The sequence below is a fragment of the Ochotona princeps genome, chromosome 27, assembly GCF_030435755.1.
Source record: "Ochotona princeps isolate mOchPri1 chromosome 27, mOchPri1.hap1, whole genome shotgun sequence".
Taxonomy (NCBI): domain Eukaryota; kingdom Metazoa; phylum Chordata; class Mammalia; order Lagomorpha; family Ochotonidae; genus Ochotona; species Ochotona princeps.
The window spans coordinates 15,193,061-15,214,687 of NC_080858.1; the positions used below are offsets into that span (position 1 = coordinate 15,193,061).

General features: G+C 41.2%; 1 protein-coding gene across 1 annotated transcript in view; it reads right to left on the reverse strand.

The window, feature by feature from the left end:
• Positions 1-848: 848 nt before the first annotated feature.
• Positions 849-21,627, reverse strand: part of DERA (deoxyribose-phosphate aldolase) — a 70,492-nt gene continuing 49,713 nt past the window's right edge. The window contains exons 7-9 of the mRNA XM_004592591.4: positions 6,406-6,518; positions 1,619-1,768; positions 849-990 (exon numbers count right to left, since the gene is read on the reverse strand). Coding sequence (XP_004592648.1) covers positions 934-990; positions 1,619-1,768; positions 6,406-6,518 — 320 coding nt within the window. The 3' untranslated portion in view covers positions 849-933. The remainder of the gene's footprint in view (positions 991-1,618; positions 1,769-6,405; positions 6,519-21,627) is intronic.

Consider the following 21,627-nt stretch of genomic DNA (forward strand, 5'->3'; position numbering starts at 1 on the left):
AGCTATATACCCAAGGAATCAAGTCCCCAGTGATTCAGAATGTGACTGTAAAGGTTCCCCGCCCTTGCTCTTTTCTCATTTGTTTTCTTTTTCTTTTCAATTTATTTCAATGACAAAGAGAAATCTACTCTAACCTGCTGGTTCATTGTGCAAATACCCTCAACAGCTGGAGCTGAGTTGAGGCACAGAGAGGAACCAGGTATGCCATCTAGGATGTCTCCCACTTGGGTGACAGGGACCCAAGTACTTGAGTTATTAGCTGCTGTCTCCAGGGGATGTATTAGCAGGAAGCAGGTTGGGAACTGGAGGTGGGACATGATTCCAGGCATTGACTCTGGATGCAGGTATCTCAAGTGGTGGCTTAATCCAAAGTAACACAACCCTCATAGCAGATTAAACGTCACGTTCAGTATCTATTGTTATAATTTAAAGTGTGTGTGTGTGTGTGTGTGTGTGTGTGTGTGTGTTGAAACAAACAGGTACCAGGAATTTTTACTGAAAAAATTCACTGATGCTCATAGCTTCATTTAACAATGCCAGAAATCTCACTAGCAGGAAATTGATGCCAACTGCCTGAGTCCTGATGTTGCTGCAGTTCTGGAATGTGCTTCCTCCTCCGTTACACTACATCTCTCAGGTGCTGGACTTGCATTGCCTTTAGAATTTAGTGTTGCCAAAGCTGTCATTAGCATCTCACACAGAATGTTTTGGAGAAATCGCACACAACATTGACAGTAAGACCATTCCAGACATGCCAAAAATGAGAACCACGTGTAGATTCATTTGTTGTATCCTTTATTCTTTGGATTAAGCTCAATGGAAATGTAAAGGGTGATATTACCAATTTGAATAACACAATTTTGACCAATTCTAACACAGAAATAATTGTTTAATACATCATTTCAAGGAACATCTCTGGAACTGGTTGCTGATTTAAGACATGGGAAGATCATGGTAAGCAGCATATCTTCCGGTCACATGGTGGTAAATCTGTGAAGAAAGCAGAGTTTAGTTAAACATTATCATATAATTACACATATCAGTCAATACCAATAATGTTTTCTTTTTTTAAAATGTATTTATTTTTGTTGGAAAGGCAGATTTACAGAGAGAAGAAGAGACAGAAAGAAAGCTCTTCTGTCCGCTGGTTCTCTCCCCAGGAACGTAACAGCTAGAGCTGAGTTGATCAGGAAGCCAGAATCCAGCAGCTTCTTCCAGGTCTCCTATGCAGGTGCAGGGTCCCAAGGCTTTGGGCCATCTTCTACTACTTTCCTGGGGCACAAGCAGGTAGCTGGATGGGCACTGGAGCAGCTTGGACATGAACCAGTGCCCATACGGGATTCCAGTGTGTACAAGCAGAGGATTTAGCCACTGAGCCATCACGCTGGGCTCAACAATGAACACTTTCAATGAACATTTTATTATAAGACATCACAAGTGTTGTTTCAGTAGCTTCTCCACCCAATCTACTTCCTGTGGAGATGCACATGGAAGGAGGCAAAGGTTTGGATCAGAGGAGTTAAACCAAATGACTTTTCATCTCAAGCTCTCAATCTGCCTTTCCAATTGCTTTCTCAGAAACACCAATTTATCCCCAGGACAATGGACAATTACTTACCTGCCTCTCAATGTCGGAAAGCAGACCACTGGCACCTATTCGGAAGAGTTCAGGTGTCAGCCACTCAGCTCCCAGCTCCTCCTTGACAAGAGAGAGCCAGGCAATGGAATCCTTGGCAGTGCGGATGCCTCCTGCTGGCTTGAAGCCTATCTAAAAGGGCAGGTGATGGGAACAATGTTTGTTGTTACTGGATTGCATTGAAAGATGGCACTGTATTCAGAGTACTCATTCACTCTCTATTTTCAGTCTTTTTCACTTCATCCAGAAGGACAGTATAAATCATTGACTGTTGAGGACATAAACTTGGGAAGGTGAAGTTATCATGTTCTTGTGTCTTTACTCCCTTGCTCCTTTATCTGTGTGCCTCTATGGTCACCAGTGTCATGGTAACCAACAGTTCCACCTGCTTGGCTATCTGCCCACAAGTTTATTATGTAACTGGCTCTGAACCCCTGTTGTCTCTGAACCAACATAAGCAACTGGGGGACGTAGTTAGGAGCTGCTGCGTGTGGGTGGGTGTGGACAGGTATATGTGGCTCTGAGCAGATATGTGTTGATGTCAGCAGTTTATGTGATATGTGTTGTGTCCAACAGCTGCCACAGACATAAAGCCAGATATCTCCTGCACACCCTCCTGTACTTCTGGCTGTTTCTGGGCCATTTGTCCCTGCACTGTAAATAAAGGAGATACAAATCCACAAAACGCTCCAGCATGCCCTTTCTGAAAGTGAATCATTCATCCTGGGGCCTAAGCCCCAGGTATATGCTGACTCACACCCATTCACATTATAAAGCAACTTTCCCAAGATAATGGGAAGAATGTCATTCCTTCTAAGGAGACATTAATGAGTGTTATTAGCCCTCGTTAACATTTCACTTATTGGGAAATCACATTCACCATCTACTAGAGCTGCAGACCTGGGATAAACCAGAAAGGTATCAATACACAGGAAAGCACACCACAAAAGCCCATGTGTCCAATTTTTCTACAAGTAAGCCTGTACGGTAACCTCTTAACCTTTACCATGGCACTCAAAAGACATATACATGTTGTTAAACTAATAGGGCAGAATCAGTGAGGCCAGAGTTTGACCCCCAAGCAAACTGGCAGCAACCATTCATTGAAGACTATTTATGGCTGTTTTCATCAGATTAATTGTAGGGACTTTTTTTGTAAATTTATATGGGCTTGGAGTTCCATAGAAAGCAGGCACACCAGTTATATAAACACAGAACAGGTGGTAGAAGGGGTCTCCAGACTTCAAAGGCTTTAACAAATAACCATCAAGTATCCCAGTTCAACCACTATGTGATGGCTATACATAATGTTCCTGGATCCATTAGGAGGGGAAAAACATAGCCCATACATGGTAAAACCTGCATGATCTGGATTTACTTGTTTCAGGAACCTGACTCCCCAACATGGTAAAGCATGCATAATTGTGAAGCTGAAATAACAGTCCACAGCCCATGTATCATAATGGGGGAGCTAATCTTCCAAACAGTAGCAACAGCAAGAAGTGATTTGGTTAGCAGGATGCTACAGAGGCTCCAGAGAGGCCAGACAACAGACAGTTTCATGATGAATCCAAGTAAGAAACTTGCAGAGTTAACCTGAACTCTGGCCACAACACCCAATCAACAGTCGAGTCCTGCCAATTCTACCTCTTTTAATTTCTGCATCTTCCATATAAACATCTTCCTCTCTAACCTCTCTCCCTCCATTCCAGTTTGGCCTCACATCAGATCTCACTTGGAGTATCAGTAAAAGATTCCTAATTGGTTTCTCCGCCTGAGTCACACAATACCGCACACCTAAACAAGCAGCTGTGCCATGCTTCTAACCATATCTGCTATTCTCCAGGAGCCTAAGTTATACCTCTGTAAGGCAGCAGGAGGGGATAAAGAAGATGAGGCTATCTCTGGAGAAGAGGCATTCCCTCCCCCCAAAATCAATTAGCTGATATTAGCATACATGTTAATCACAGGAGCATTTTGTCCATTAGGCAGCACTTCATATAGATTTTCTACATAGCGCAGTTTGTGTCAGCAAGTCTGTTTGACAATGTTTCCAAAGAGAAGTTCTAGCATAAGTTTATCCTTTTTTATTAAGGGAGAGAAAATGGAAAATATAAATCTATAATGAAATCAGTAATGAAATATTAAACCTCTGCTTCTCAGGAGGGACACTAATCATGTATGAGCAAGCAGGATATCACACTTTTAAAACACCACTTAAATCAATGTGGTGTTGAAACTTTACAGGCTAAGGGATGCCCAGGCAACTGGTCAACAACTTAATAAGCTGCGCTAGATTTTCAGAAACATACATTGACCTTCCTTGTTTGAAGTTAGAAGTGATTAAATGAACATGATTTGACACACACCTGTCATTTTCTTAATGAAACAACCATAAGGGGAGGCATTGTGTGCAGCAGTTAACATGCTGCTTGACATGTCAGCATCCCATTTCAGCTTTTGATGTTAGCATCCCATTAAGGTACACCCTGAGAGGCAGCAGCTGAAGGTTCAAATACCTGGGTCCCTGCCACTCATGTGGGAGACTAAGATTGGATGCCAAGCTCCTGGCTTTGATCTCTACCAGTCCTGGCTATTGTAGGAGTGTGGGGAGTGAACCAGCACCTTGAAGCTCCCTTTCTCTGTCTGTCTCTTTGCTTTTCAAAAACAAACCAACTGAAGCAGGATGGACTTTATTAGCCAAGGGAAGAATCAACATAGAAAGAAAAGAGAGACTGCAAAGTGTCCCTTCCCCTGTGCCTGTTCGAGGACACCCAACAGTGGAAGCTCAAATTGAAACGCTTTGCTGGTTGTTGGAAAGCAGTCCCAGGAACAAAGCTGTTCATTTTTGTACTGTTGACATTTAACACATGTTAACGTGGCACATGGTTGGTTACTCAGTAGAAAATTATTGGGTCTGAGTGGCAAGTTTTAACCCTGGAAGAGGAACTGATGAAGCCCAACTAACCAAAGGCAGTCTAAGTCCACAGATCCCAGGGATGCAGCTTTAAAATACTTCACACCTAACTTCAGTATCCTGCTGAGAACGAGAACCAATGCTCTAGTGAATGGCAGTAGCCCCAACTAAAGGACCAATGATAGATTGCTCAGGTTTTTATTTTTATTTGTTTTAAAAGATTTATTTATTTATTAGAAAGGCAGAGTGACAGAGAAAGAGAAGGAAATGGATGAAAGAAAGAAAGAGAGAAATCATTTCCATTACTTGTTCACTCGTCAATGGCTGCAGTGGCAGGGGCTGGACAAGCGCAAAGTCAGGAGCCAGAACTCCATCAGGGTCTCCCTGGATGGGAGTAGCACATGGCTGCTATTCTGCCGCGTTCCCAGGCAGATTAGCAGCGAGTTGCATAAGAATCAGAGAAGCTGGCACTCAAACTGGTGCTCTGATATGAAATGCCAGTGTTGTGAATGGCACAACCTCAGCCACAGATTTTTTTATCTTCAAAAAAAATTGTGGTCCAACTTCTTGGATCTTTGCAGAAAGACTGTCAAGTAGAGATTACTCAAGTTGGGTCAGCATGGCTATGGCAACAGACACTTAACCCTATTTGTACTTAAGAGTTTTTCTGGGGAGAAAATTCTGGAAGAAGTGTAGTTCACCTATAAAGAAGTAAATTACAAAACAAAGGTATCTTTTTCCAAAATAAAATCAATCAATCACATATGAAGCCATCACTTCTATTGCAAAGAATTAAAGTCCTTTTGGGGGGGTTCTATTTGGCAGAACTCAAGAGATTGACTTTAAAAGATGTCTTTCAGGAAGGGAAGGTCTCATTAAACACACACACACACACACACACACACACACACACACACACACCCCTGCTCTCCAATGATTGAAAAAAAAAAGTCCCTTGAGATAATTCACAGCTAAATAAGCAACTCGAAGTGAAAAGGAAAATCCAAACTCATTTAAAAAATACACTTCATACACATTTTTCCTCTTAACTTCATATGTTTCAAAAATATGAATTATTTTTTGAAAAGCTGACAAAAGCTGGTCTCTACTCTCCTCAGCTTAACAGTGTTCCAAAGAGCACACCCACCCGGCATAAAACGCCAAAATGGATATTTAATTCAAGAGCTATATAACGTCTAGCTACCTTTTCCCTGCTGTTTCACAGCATTTCATTATTTTGTTTAATAAGTTCATCTCCTCGAGAATTTTCTCTTCACCTCATATTATTAAAAGTAATAAGTTTTTCTGGACCGGGGGTTTCCCAACAGAAAAACCAATTTATGTGTGTCCTTCAATAATGACAGGAAAAGATTATTTCCCATTATATTGCATACTTTTCATATCACCACCACAGCTTATCATTCAATAAATGTTACTCTGCAATTCTTTCCATTCCTCAAGGAAGTTTAATTTCTGCATTAACCTGTTTTTGCCGGCCAACGCCTTGCCAGAATGCCTCTGTGTTGCGGCAGAATTAGTTCGTTAAAGAACCCATTTAGGAATCTCTTGTCAGTGATAAAATTGTCTTCGGCTAATAAAAGGATATAACGTGAGTTTACATCTTGATCACACGTACTTACTGCCATACTCACACTCACTTTCTGTTAATCACACATTTTTTTCTCTATAAATGTGTTCTTTTATAACAAAAGGTAAATTAAACATTTATCTTAATAAAGGCAACTCGTTCACACCTTCTGAATATAAAGACAGTTATCGTGGTGGCTGGAACTGGTATTATAAATAACACTATCTTTACTCACAAGGAAGATTTGCTGGCAATAATATATACCTTGTTTCCAGTTTTCCAGAAGAAATCTCTAATGGCCCGTAGCATTACGATTGCTACCGGGAAGGTGGCATTCACTGTTTCTTTCCCAGTAGAGGTCTTAATAAAATCTGCTCCTAAAACAAAGGGAAGAAAAATTCCATGTTAAATACTTAAAAAGTTGTTTCCTGTACTTCTCAATCAGTAGAAGAATGAGTCCTACAAATTTTCTTTCAAGAGGAATATACCTTTATTTATTATTAATACATAAAAAACTAAAAATCCAAATCTCTCATTAAAATATTCCATCCATATGCTCTCCCCTTACCACAAAATGGGTTAAATGAAGTACCAAAAAGATTTCTCCATGACTTTTAGTATTCCTGCCACCATATTTCCACACCACAAATTAAAATAATCAAGTTGGTTTATGTAACTGAGATAAATAAAAACAATTTTATGCCTTGTGGTTAACATCATATATTATGACATTTTACTACAACACAGGAGTACCTACTCATTTTTTTCCCTCATTTCCTCGTGCTCAACAGACAGCAGACAGCAGGGTTGGGAAAACAGACCAAAAGGGTCACCATCAGCTGATTTTTATCTCATTGTTCACAAATGAAGGCATAGTGTCTTCCAACCAGATAAGGATTTTTATAAATGACACCATGCTATCTCATACTCTGTAAATATTTTAAACAACCTCCTCCTCTCAAATATACCTTCCATTTATTAATGTCATTTTACAGCATAACTCCAGCACAAGGAGATAATGATGAAAGCTTATTACTTAAGAGTCACTGAGTACTACGTGCTGTGTCTCAGAAATCTAGGTGTTCTGAAGTATGAGCTCAGGCAAACTTTACAACCAATGCAGAAGCGATGCGATAAAAAGGTCTCCATTTTAAGAGGAAATGGAAGCAAAGAAAAGTAACTTGCTTGAAATAAATAAGTCACATAGCACATGGAGGATGGAAAATTCCAACCACAGAAACTAGATCAGGTTGATTAAGGTACATTATCTATAGCATTTCCAAGAAAACAGCCAAGTAGAGAAAATACTTTTCAGGTGGTCACCTCCTCAAACACTCACATAGCCCACTCACAGGCAACATGGGTACCAGCAGGGGCATCTTAAAAATGCAGACTCTCAGACCCCAAACAGCAATTGAATCAGAGCCTAACATAAGTACTAGGTGGTTGGTGTGAAAATTCATGGTTCTAAGTCTATGGAACCAAATATAAAGCAAATCACAGATATCACCAAAAAAAAAAAAAAAATTAAAGAAAGAAATAAGAAAAAAAACAAAGAAAGACACAACTCAGGGGGAAGAAAAAGTGGCCTAAACTTTCCTACTTAGTTTAAGATGGAAAAAGATAACAGCTATAATAATTCCGTGAACAGAGAAGCTCAAAGACTCATTTTATTAAATACACTGTGTTGGGCCCGGCGGCGTGGCCTAGCAGCTAAAGTCCTCGCCTTGAACGCCCCGGGATCCCATATGGGCGCCGGTTCTAATCCCGGCAGCTCCACTTCCCATCCAGCTCCCTGCTTGTGGCCTGGGAAAGCAGTTGAGGACGGCCCAATGCATTGGGACCCTGCACCCGCGTGGGAGACCCGGAAGAGGTTCCAGGTTCCCAGCTTCAGATCGGCACAGCACCAGCCGTTGCGGCTCACTTGGGGAGTGAATCATCGGACAGAAGATCTTCCTCTCTGTCTCTCCTCCTCTCTGTATATCTGACTTTGTAATAAAAATAAATCTTAAAAAAAAAAAAATACACTGTGTTTAAGGCATGTGGAAAATACAAAAACAAGGGCCCAGCGCAATGCTTCAATTGGCACGTACCAGGAACCCATATGGGCACCAGTTCATGTCCTGACTGCTCCGCGCTTATGACCTGGGAAAGCAGCAGAGGATGGCCCAAAGCCATGGGATGCTGCAACCTCCTGGAAGACCTAGAAGAAGCTCCTGGCTTCAGACTGGCTCAGCTCTGGCCATTAGACCATTTGGGGAGCGAATACGTGGATGGGAGCTCTTTCTCTCTGTCTCTCTTTCTGTCTGTAAATTTACCTTTCCAATGAAAATAAATAAATCTTTAAAAATGTAAAATTAAGCCCTTTCTTTCAAAAGCACATATTTTAGATGCATGTGGAGATCAAACAGGAGTCCTGGATGATTTCTTCTGAGTTAGAAGACAGGAGATCTGTGTCCAGTTCTGGCCTTGACAGTTGATTCCACATTCCATCTGCTTACTGTTTTCATTTGCAATACAGGGCTTCAAAGCTCCTACTGGTTTCAGAGAATCACACAAGGCTTCCAAGGGACTATCTATGTGAGAGCACTTTGAACATAGTCAAGTGTTACATACATCTAAATGAAGCAATTGGGATAGAGTCACAATCTGTACAAATACCATGAACACTTGAATACATCAGAGTTGGAAGTCTTAGAGTGTGTGTGTTGACTGGGATAAGTGAAAATTATGCAATCTACAGACATCTGCTGAGTGCTGTGTGCCAGATTCTATTCCAGATGTTGAGATCAGACCAATACGCAAAACAAGGACCTTGTCCCCATGAGCAGATTTTCTAGAACAAGACAGCGTGCACACACACACACACACACACACACAGGAGATAACTTCTGTGAAGAAAAAGGATGCATTGCAATGAGCCAGAGTGATGTCATCATAACATATCATAATAGAATCTCTGATTAGGGAAATTCAAATCGAGATTGAATGAAGGGTGTCTAAGCCTAGCAGTTAAGATATCCACACTTGATTTGAATTTTTGGCTCCACCTCTTGAATTCAGTTTTCCATCAATACAAACCCTGAGGCAGTGATGATGAACCAAGTATTATGGTTCCTGCCACACATATGGCAGACCTGAACTGGGATTTCAGCACCTAGCTTTGGCTACAGGCCAGCCCTAGTTATCGAGGACATTCTAAACGTCAGCCAGCAGTCTCTAGCTCAATCTCCCTCTCTAACTCTGACATACATAACTTAAGTAATTTAATCCAAAATATCATTTTACTTCTCTGGAGATTTTCTTAATTCATGCATAATTTAGGAGAGTACTATTTGATTTCTAAACATCTGGGAATTTTTCAGCTATCATTCTATTACTGACTTTTAGTTTCATTCCACTGTAGTCTGAGAATGTTTTTTTTTCTTTGTTACGTATTAATATATTTATTTGAAAGTAAGATTTAGAGAGAGAGACAGAGAGAAAGGTCTTCCACCAACTTGCTCACTCCCGAGATGGCTGAAATGGCATGGAATGGGCCTGGAGCTTCCGCCAGATCCCCCACATGGGTGTACAGGAGCCAGATCCCCCACATGGGTGTACAGGAGCCAGATCCCCCACAGGGGTGTACAGGAGCCAGATCCCCCACAGGGGTGTACAGGAGCCAGATCCCCCACAGGGGTGTACAGGAGCCAGATCCCCCACAGGGGTGTACAGGAGCCAGATCCCCCACAGGGGTGTACAGGAGCCAGATCCCCCACAGGGGTGTACAGGAGCCAGATCCCCCACAGGGGTGTACAGGAGCCAGATCCCCCACAGGGGTGTACAGGAGCCAGATCCCCCACAGGGGTGTACAGGAGCCAGATCCCCCACAGGGGTGTACAGGAGCCAGATCCCCCACAGGGGTGTACAGGAGCCAGATCCCCCACAGGGGTGTACAGGAGCCAGATCCCCCACAGGGGTGTACAGGAGCCAGATCCCCCACAGGGGTGTACAGGAGCCAGATCCCCCACAGGGGTGTACAGGAGCCAGATCCCCCACAGGGGTGTACAGGAGCCAGATCCCCCACAGGGGTGTACAGGAGCCAGATCCCCCACAGGGGTGTACAGGAGCCAGATCCCCCACATGGGTGTACAGGAGCCAGATCCCCCACATGGGTGTACAGGAGCCAGATCCCCCACATGGGTGTACAGGAGCCAGATCCCCCACATGGGTGTACAGGAGCCAGATCCCCCACATGGGTGTACAGGAGCCAGATCCCCCACATGGGTGTACAGGAGCCAGATCCCCCACATGGGTGTACAGGAGCCAGATCCCCCACATGGGTGTACAGGAGCCAGATCCCCCACATGGGTGTACAGGAGCCAGATCCCCCACATGGGTGTACAGGAGCCAGATCCCCCACATGGGTGTACAGGAGCCAGATCCCCCACATGGGTGTACAGGAGCCAGATCCCCCACATGGGTGTACAGGAGCCCCAACTTGGCCCATCTTTTGCTGCTGCTCCAAGGGTATTAGCAGGCAACCTGATGGCAATAGATCAGATAGGCCATGGACCAGTGCCATATGGGTTGCCTGTGATACAGACAGCAGCTTAGCTCACTATGCCACATTAACATTCCTTTAAATTTGTTAAGATACATGTCACGGGCCAGAATGTTACCCATCTTGGTTAATGTTTCATGTGAACTTGAATGTGTCTTCTGCTGTTTTTGATATTTTAAATATCAGTTTGATAATACTGCATAATTGCATTCAGGTTAACCTTACCCTTACAGCTCTGCCTAACTAAGTTCTCAATTATTGAAAGAAGAGTTTTGAAGTCTCTAATTATGTCAGTATTTTTGTCTACTTCTCCTTTTAAGTACTATCAGGTTTTGTCTCAAATATTTTAGTGCTCTGTTGTCAAACGCATACCGAGTTAGAACTGTCATGTCTTCTTGGAGAAGTGACTACTTTGTCATTATGTAATATTCATTTTCAATTCCTGATAGTGTACTTTTTTCTGAGGTTAACTTTGTCTGTAATGAATACAGTTACTACTGCCTTACCTTTCATTTTTTTACTTAGATTATAAATCTATAATGTATGAGTTCTGTGTAGGTTGTTCTTTTTGGAAAATTCTTGGCCATTATTCAAATATGTTACCTGTTCTGTTTTGCATTTCTTCCTCCTCTGGTATCTCAGCTACACACGTTATACTTCTTGAGATTGTCTTAGTGTTTTCAGATGTTCTCTCTTTTCCCCATTACTCTTTTCCTCTATTTGAAGTTCAGGAAGTTTTTCTTGATCTATGTTCATGGTCATCCAAAACATTCTTCATTTTTGTTACAATGATTATTATTTCTAATGTTTCATTGATTCTTAAGAGATTCCATTTCTCTAAATATATTACTTATCACTGTTTCATGTTGTTTATTTTCTCAACATGTCCATTAACATAAGTCATAAATCCAACAATGACAACATCTGTGTCATGTCTGAATCTAGTTCTGATATCTCTTCCATTTGTACAGACTGAATTTTTTCTTTTCTTGATTTTTACTTATTTTTTTAAGATTTATTTCTTTTTACTGGAAAGGTAGATATACAGAGAGAAGGAGAGACAGAGAGAAAGATCTTCCGTCCGATGATTCATTCCCCAAGTGACCGCAATGGCCAGTACTGCACCGATCTGAAGCCAGGAGCCAGGAGCTGTTACGGGTCTCCCACGCGGGTGCAGGGTCCCAAGGCTTTGGGCCGCCTTTGACTGCTTTCCCAGGCCACAAGCAGGGCTGGAAGCTGGGCTGCTGGGATCCCAGGGCGTTCAAGGTGAGGACTTCAGCCGCTAGGCCACCATGTCAGGCCCTTTCCTTGATTTTTAAACATCAACAATTTTTTCCTGTTAACATATACAGATGGTATATTGGAAGGTTTTATGTTAACTTGAGTAACAGACAAGTTGTATTTAATGTTTTGTGTGGCTCTGGGTGCTACACTCTTCAAATCCTTGTTTTCTTGTTTTAAATTTCCTGTTACTTTGGGCTTTTCTAATCTCAAAAGACCACATTCTTTAATTCTGCCAACCAGAATCCAGCATTATTATACTACACTGGAACTATGCTGGTATGCCTTTAATGAGTGAGGGCAAAGAAGAGTTCCGTCATCTCATGACTCTCACTCTGTGGACCTCTGCTCTCTCCCACTCACTTGAGACAGGAAGATGAGAGGCGAAGCACCCTTGTCCCGAGTGGGGTAAGACTCATGTAGCGTCTTTCCTGGACAGCATTCTGGGCACAATCACAATGATGATCTTCCCTTTCCTCTTACTGTCTCTGCATGATGAGTACCTGGTGGGGTTCCAAGAGGCGAGACCCAAAAATAACCAAGAACCACAGTCAGCCTCCCTTAGTTTGTCAAAATTATCACTCAAGTGGCCTACAGCTTATGGCTCTAGTAACTTTTGTTGCAGAAAGGAGCTGTCAAGTTTTAAACTTTGGGATTCACCTTTTTCTCCAGATTTCAAGGTGATCATGTCCCTTATGACTTCTTTGATAGCAATGAGAAAAATTACTAATTTTCAGTTGATTCAGCTTTTTCTTGCTTTAAGGAATGATGACTTCCCAAAGCTGGGAAATCATACTGGAAATCATAAATACCCAGCTTAACCTTTATTATCTAGAAATCAAATGTGGATGCAAATAAGCATCTAGTTAAGGTGTTTTGTTCATACCAAGTGAGTATGAGTGAGTAATACTTGGGGTTAACAGTAATTGCAAGGTTCCGAGAGATCCTTCTTAGCTAGATATGGGAAGGCTTCTTGGGCCAGGTACAACTTCTTTTTTTTTTTTTTCAGGTACAACTTCTTAAAGACCCTGGAGGTGAGCTAAAATTGAAAGCTGATTTAACATATTGGTTACTCAATACCATGTCAATTAATTCCATAACGCTATAAATTGTTACTGATGTAATGTCGGGGCTTTTAATTGATCGGGATGATACTCTGCCAGCTCTACCTTCAGACCAGAAATGGTGTCCCCAAGAAACCGTTGAACTTATCTGGACAATAAGATGCTGGACTTTATGCTTGGTAGATGCTTGCAATGAAAGAATCTCAACTGAATTTGAACTGTGGTAATGCAACAAGGTGGAGGAATCCACCATGCGGTGGGGGGAGGGGAAACCCAGTGCCTATAAAACTGTGTCACATAATGCAATTTAATCAATAAAAAATTAATTAATTAATTAATTTTAAAAAATTGAAAGCTGAGCTGGAATGGAAAAGAACCAGATCATCAGAGGAAGAAGCAAAAGCAACAGAAGTTTAAGGACAATCCCAGAAATAATGAACAAATACATCCAAGGAGTCTCTGTAGGGGTGGGGTGATATTTTAAGATCTCCCTTGGGAAAATATCAGAGAGGACTTTGAATTTGTAAACATTGTTTGGGGCTCTGTCCTTTGGTAAACATGTTCTACTCACAAGAAATCAGTGTTTTAAGATGCTCCACATATCACCTATGTTAGGTGTGTTCAAAGGACCACTTGAGCGGGACCACAGGATGACTAAAAGTGATTCAGACCTGTAGTCACTGGCCTTTGTTAAACTACACGAACAAGACCCAGCTTCAATCAGACAAAATAAAGTTGTATGCCAATTAATGACAAAGATGTGCTCTGAGAAATATGTCTAAAGCATTTCACCACTCTGAAAGTCACAGCATGTACTTTAGGAAACCTGCTCAGTGTAAGTCGAACACTGAACCTAATCAATGCAACAGAGAGACACGATCAATATGGGATAACCGAGGCTGCTGCTGGTGTCACAGACAGACTATGTTCCAGTCAACTTTTGGTAAGAAGAAGGAGCATGCTCAAAATCACAACAAAATGTATATGGTAATACGACAGCTTCTTATTATCAAGCATCAAGTACCATATGCATTTGTATGTGCTATACTTTTATATGGCTGGCAGCCTAGTGTGTCTACTTACCCCAGCACCACAAAAATGTGATGTATCACACACACTATGAGATGACAACAGCTATGACGTCACCAGGAAGCAGAAAACCTCAGTTCTGTTATCATCTCATGGGTCCTCTGCCATGCATGTTGTCTGTCACTGACCAAAATGTCCTGCAGCACATGACTGTTCATTTCAATGGATTGTCTAGTAGACTAGGGAGGCACACACTTTTGTTTACCTTCTCATTTTAATATATCTTCCCCAGCCCCTCTGCTAAAACAAAATTACCTTAGAGAAATAAACATTACACTTTGAATTACCAACACCTTGGAGGGCTCCAGACTCTCCACAGAGCTCAGGGAACTCCAATATTAACCAAGCTCAATTCTGCCAGGCTTGGGGGAAAGACCCTATGAGAAAATACCTCGCCATTAAAATAGCTATTCACACAAATGTCCCTTCATCAGAGCTCATAATTTCAACGAAACCACTAAATAGGAGATTAGATGGCCGAACAAGTCAAAAGTAACACATTGGATAAATCTATTCAACTGTGATGAGTTGAAATGCACATTAATAAATTTATATTATTATATATTTTTATTTTCCTAATTTGAAATCTTTAGCACTATTCTTTTTTTGTGGTCTGAAGCTACTCAAAGCTTTTCTAAGGCCTATAATTACAAGTCTCCATGGTACAGTTTCATTAAAAACTTTCATTAAACAACAGCTGCCCTTGTATATGGTCTTCTAATCAATTTGGTCAAACAGAATGACTTCTAATCAGCTGTTGATAAAAATAGAAGATGAAATTTTAATTCTAATAGATTAACCACAAACTCTAGACAGTCTTCAAAATCCATCTAGCTCTATTCTCCAGTGGATTTAATGACTATTCAGCAACTCATTACTAAATAGAACAAGATGAACATTTTCCAGTTCATTAAAGAAATGTACTATGTATTTTTGCATTGTCCTCATGATTCGTTACAGGGAGTCTTAATTACAAGATAATGGATAATGGTTATTAAATGCAGACTGCAGTAATGAAGCTCTATTCATTTGCGAACCTCAGAGACTGCAAAGAGAGGAAAATAAAATTACTAGCTTCAAAAGATTAACGGATCAAATTATTATTCAATTTTGAAAATCTCATTCAGACTTCATAGAAACAAGGAGAGATTAAAAACTAGTATTAAGACCAAAGTAGTACATTAAAAAAAATAATATCTTAAGGCTATTACTGTATAATAAGCTTCAGATGTGATTATTAGAAAAACATATAGCTAACAATGGGAAGCATACATTTTTATTTCTTGAGCAAATCTTATTTATGATACAGGAAGTTACCAGTAAGATCCTAAAGAGAGTCCTAGTGAACATGGAAGATGTATGCTACTACACTACAAAAGAACAGCACAATGGAAGGTGCTATTAACATTTTATACTTCACTAATGAAAAATAGGATTTAAAATCAACTGCTACTTGAGAAAGCTTGTCATTAAGTGGAATTCATGCCAACCCTATAATAAGAGCTCATGGGCACATTAGTCATTAGCACCATGTTTTCTATCACTCTCTAAGAAATTACCGATTAAAGTTAGCAAGAGATTTTTGTATGGTAATTTTGACACTAATTTATACTTGCAGTCTGCAAGGAGACACTTTTTAAAAAATAAACAGAGAATACAAAAAATAGGAAGCCCCAAATTAAGACAGAGTCCTCGAAATTGTATTTTTGGTTCAATGTAGGTTTGAAAATAATTTGGGTGAGACAGAAAGGTCCAGTGTCACGGGTGAGGAACTGGCCAGAGCCAAGGGGGGAACAGAAAGCCCCTGTAGTGGTTATCAGCATGCTGTTAATACTCTCTGGAGATAGTTATTCCACAAAGATATGCTTACATGATCCAGGGATAACTGCTACTCATGAGAGAAAGAAGAGACATATCTTATGAAAGATAGAAAGAAAAAAATCAGAAATTAATAATACTACTAATAATGATAAACACCTGCTCTCTCTTGTTCTTTCCTTCAAAGTAAATAGTGAGCTAGAAAAATCCTTTTCCCCGAGTCTGTCCATCAGATGAGCAAAGAAACATGGCCTCCTAATTAAGCAGCAAGGCATATTCAAACAGAATGGCAATCAGCAAGCAATCATAATTTTAGGATAAGAAAATATCTCCAATACCCCAAGGGTAAGATTAGCTCATGATAACCACATTCCTCGCAATGGTCTTCCCTACAATAAAAATAAAGTTGTGGCCATTTAAAATAATGCAAAACAGTATGATTCAAATGGAATACAAGGTAGGAACACTGACTTAATAATCCCTGGAAACTGTAGTGTCCAAGGCAGAATATTTTACACAATTATGTGAACCACTCATAAAAATGTAGTAGAATTGCTTGGTGTAACCAAGAGTCCTTGAATTACACCTGTTAGGCCAGAAGTTCTCTTTTACTTTTAAAGCTGAACTTCAGTTCAAAATGAACTTAAGACCTGAAGAAATGCCAGAAAGGAGCTATCAGTCGATGCAGATAATGTCTATTTTAGCGCAGGCTTCAACTGTTTGATCTAAGCTATGTTTGCCAGTTTTTAATTTGGAAAAATAAAATAGTTATTTAATTCTTATATTTGAAAGGCCATTTAATTGGCATTCTTGGCTGATAGTCCCTAAAGAAAATGGAAACACCGAGTCAGTATGCAATTTATATATGATTTTTCTTGGTGTGACCATATAATTAGAAAAAAACTGTCAGTCAAATAACTGTTGTCAAACACTTCAAAATCAAAATGCATTTCCCCTTTTGTCCTACCACTGAACTGATAATGGGATTTACCAGGATGGGCAAATATCCTCCATCGAAAGGTTAGATTTTAGTCATCTTTGACTTCAAATGACACGACCGTATCTAACACATTCTTTTCCCTTCGGTATATGATTTGGAATCACTCTACTTTGGTAAAGGAGAGTAAAATGAAGAAACATTTTAACGAAAATAACAAGGTAGCTATGTCTTAAACAACTGAATTTCATTTTGATTGTGCTTTGCATTGTCAGCAGCAAGTTTGGAATATATCGTATATATTAACATTAAAAGTCAGGTATGCTTGTGTGGAATCTATTAACTTGAGAGAAAATTACTCAAATTGAAAAAAAATAGCTGCTTAAAATGGATTTAGAAATACATTTTACTGAACAAAGCAAGCCAGAAATTAGGCTACTTTATCAGGATTAGAAAGTTCTATGAATTTTAATCACAAAGCTCGTAAAAACAATGTAGAACATATTTGAGATTATCATATCTCAATGTCATCATAAATCTTTTTTTCCTCCCAACAATTGATGATAAGTGTGTAGAGTTACTTTTTTCACTGACCTGTCTTTCATAAAGGAAGTTGTGTTAATTTTTCTGTGGGGCACTTCATCTCTAGGTGATTGTTTCACTGTACCCAGAGAATCTTGCACTTCCCATTAGCAAATTACAGATTGGGGTTGGGGTGGGGGAGGCCTTGAAAGGGGCTCTGAATGGAGGGCATTTACCCAGTGGGGCTCTGGCCATATGGATTATTTCAGTCTCCACTCACCAACTACTTAACAAAGAGAATGAGGCCACTTTCCTTCTATTGACAAACAGTTTTCAAGTTAATATTCTGTCCTTATGTTTCAACAAGTCATGCCTTCATTTCTATCTTGATTCTCTTTCATTAAGCTGCCACAAGAGACCTCGATTCCTCCACAAAAGAGGTCAATACTGGCCAAGGAGAAAAGCACAGCACTTGGGGGACCTCACAGATGGGTAAAGGCACCATCCTGGGGGGGCGGTGTCATCCAACAAATGTTGTTCCATCACATTGTGGAACACCAGGCTATCGCCATCATTCACAAATTCCCAAAGAAATGAGCGGCAAGGACAAAGGAGGAAAAGAAGTTCATGAACTGGACAGAAGGATGGTCAGCCAAGGCCATGACTGGTGACTGCACATGCCTGTGTCAGGGGTCCATTTCCCAGATTAATGGGAACGTCATCTGGGATCCTGGATGTCACACATCTTTTGCTTTAATTAAACTGAAAGGCAGAGAGTCACGGGAAGAGGCACAAAGAGAATGCCCAGCCCTTGTTTCCATCCATAAACACCAGTGCTGTGCTAGGTCAAGGCCAGGAGCTGGGAATCAACCCAGGTCTGCCATGTGGGTTCACAGAGACTGAAGAACTCATTTAAACACAGCTTTCACTGAGATCATGAGTGGAACCGGAACCGAGGCTTTTCTAGTTCACAACGTGGACTTTAACCACTATACCTGTTTCACAGACACATCCTCTACCTTGCCAACTTCACATGAAGCTGTATAATTTCTAAAAATACACATTTTTCATGAACTTTTTGGAGATTGCTTACATACATGGATTTTGGTATTTTTTTTTTTTTTTAGCACCAAAATAAATGTCCCTTTTAAGTCAATTTTCCAAAGACTTTTTGAAAGCAGCTTCACACGTGTATTCTTTCACTCCCTGTCAAAATACCGCCAGGCCCAGTTCAAGCTGTTCCCTTCAGTACTAAAGGTGCCACCATTGCTTTCTTCCTGCTTTGAAAATGAAGGCTGAGAAAATGAGGACAGGAGCTGCGGCAGCCATCTTGTGACAGTGAGGGAAATGTTATGAGGAGCACAGAAGAACCAATCCTGGCGCTGATGGTGAACCACCCGTGGTGACGACAGTGCCTGCAGCGCAAGACCTGCTGTTCTATAAGAAAAAATTTTTTTTTTTTTTACTTTTTTGTTCGAGCCACTGTGGTTGTATCCTGAGGTAATCCCTGGAGTGCTCACTATTGGTGAACTAATCTGGAAATCCTGTGGAACCTGACTCTGTTCACTTCCAATAGATGGCATACCCTACAACCACAGACACAAGGTTATCAAGCCTACAAAGTCCACTCTGCTTGTGAGGGCCCCTGAGACACCACTGGCTGTGCCCACCCAGCCCCCAGATCCTCACTCCAGCCTTGCTGGCAGACCAGACAGAAGGAGCCAACATGCAACTGCATAAAATCAAAAAAATTACTAAGGGAAACTGTCAAAAATCATGGGGGAAAAATGTAAAAGTAGGAAGCTGCAGAGCAGGGACATTTGTACTGAAGAAGCAGCCAGCTGGGGGAGTAAATGACAAACCATCTGTGCACCAATCTGCCTCAACAGGTTACTGACAGATAAGAAACAACTGCGGGGTCAATGACCAAAGAATGTAACAGCATGTCTGAGATCAGCATTGTGGCGTAGTTGGTAAAGCTGCCACCTGTGACGCTGGCATCCCACAAGGCAACCGTTCACGGTATGGCTACACCACTTCCAATCCAGCTCCCTGCTGGTGGTCTAGGAAAGGCAGTGGAAGTGTTTGGGTCACCAATGTGGGAGAAGAAGCTCCCGTTTCTGGTTTGTTCTGGCCCAGTCTTAGTCATTGTAGCCATCCAGGTAGGGAATAGTTGGAGGGAAGATCTCTCCCTGTCTCTTCTCTATTAACTCTTACTTTTAAATAAGTCAATAATCTTGTTTTTATGTAAATAATATAAGCAGCATCAGTAGCAATAGACAGGAAGAAGAAACTATGATCGAAGCCCTAAAGAAAGAGCTAACTGTAGAGACACTGACTGCCCTCTCACTGTAGTGAGTTACAGGCTCCTTGAAGGCCGGGCCACCCCATCCAGCATCACTGCACCGCTCACAGAACTGGCACTGTGATTATAAGAACCTAATAAATACTTACAAACGGAAATGAATTCTGTACTAGGAAAGCTTTAACAAATAATAACATCCAGAAAGAGCATAAATAAATTCTTTAGTGATTCTACAGCTGCAACAGCCTACTTTTATTAAAAATGGGGTTTTACTCCAATGTATTATTTAATAAACACCTAATACAGCACTTACCATATGCCAGGCACTATTTTAAGAGGTTTATAAAAGAAATCTGACCAATGTTTAAAAATAGAGCAGTTATATGACATTTCAGTCTCCTACTAAAGCCATGACATTCAAACATCTGTGAAAAACAGAGGAAGAAAATATGTATTTTAGGAGTGGAGAGATGGAGAGAAGGGGAAAAAGAGGAGAGAAAGAAAGGAGAGGGAGTGAGGCAGAAGGGAGATGAGGGGAAGATGAGAGTGGGAGTAAGTGATAAGGGAAAAACAGAGAGAAAGAGAAAAAGGGAAGGGCGAGGGAGTGGGGTGGAGGCAGGAGGCCCTCCGATCCACTTGTCCACTCCCCAAAAGCCCGCAGTGGCCTGGACTGGGAGGCGCCAAAGCCAGGAGCCTGGAACTCAGTTCAGTTTCATGTGTGGGTGGCAGGCCCCTGAGCACTGGAGCCATTGCCTCTGCCTCTCAGGGTCTGCATTAGCAGGGAGCTGGAGCAGAGTGGAAGCAGGAGCGTACCTCCAGCACCCGAATGTGGAGGCTTACCATCTATTAGCTGGTAATGATGCACATGCCCTGGACCTATTACTTCCCTCCAACAGGTTTAAATGTTAACAAGATTAGACTAAAATGTGAGCAGGTAACAACAGAATTTCAGACACGAGCCACAGGAATGAGGAGAGAGTGGTGTTTAAGGCAGGTTTTCTAAAATTGCACCACTTACACCTGTCTCCTTATGCCGCTATGGTTATGTGTTCATTGTAATCTTGTCTGCTTAAAAATTTATACTCCCACAGAGCATAATCTTCTATGTCTGCAGGAAGACCCGGCAGAATCTACTTAGTATCCACTTACTCCATTCTTCCATTTGATATTAATGCTACAGGGAAAAACTTACCCGTTCCTAAAATAACTTGGATAGAATTGGCTTGACCAGTAATTCACAAGTTTTCTTTCTGTAAACTTTTCTAAGCAGGGACTTTTCTAAGCAGACTCAGCATTTCTTACTCATACATACAAACTGTTCCCCAAAGTTGTGTGACCCCAAGACCCTTTGTTCTCAGAGAGGTTTTCACCAAAACGGTTTGACAGAACACAATTTGGAAATCTGTTTTAGAACATGCCATTGTGGCACAGCAAGTCAACCTGACCTCAATGAGACCAGCCTCCCATGGCAGAGTGCTCCTCTGTGTCCCAGCTGCCATGCTTCGGATCCAGCTCCCTGCTAATGTGCCCAGCGGAAAGCAAAAGTTGGCCTGAGTATTTGAACTTCTGCCATCTCTCCATGTGGAAGATTAAGATGGAGTTCCTGGCTTCTGGCTTGGGCTTGGCAGTGCTGAATAGGAGAGTCATTTGGGGAATCAATACGGGTGTGTGTGTGTGTGTGTGTGAGAGAGAGAGAGAGAGAGAGAGAGACTCTACCTCTCAAATAAATAAATCTTAGGAGGGAAAAAAAAATCACAGTTTCAGATGGTAGTCCCAAACACACAAGCTTCCTGTTTTGATTGAAGGAAAGTAAAGCAAATTTTTCAACTCTAAAACTATCTTTCCAGCACTCCACACTCTATGTGAGGCCACGTGCTGAAAATGTGTTTTGAAGCAGACTGCATGAAAAGAGACAAAACCTAAT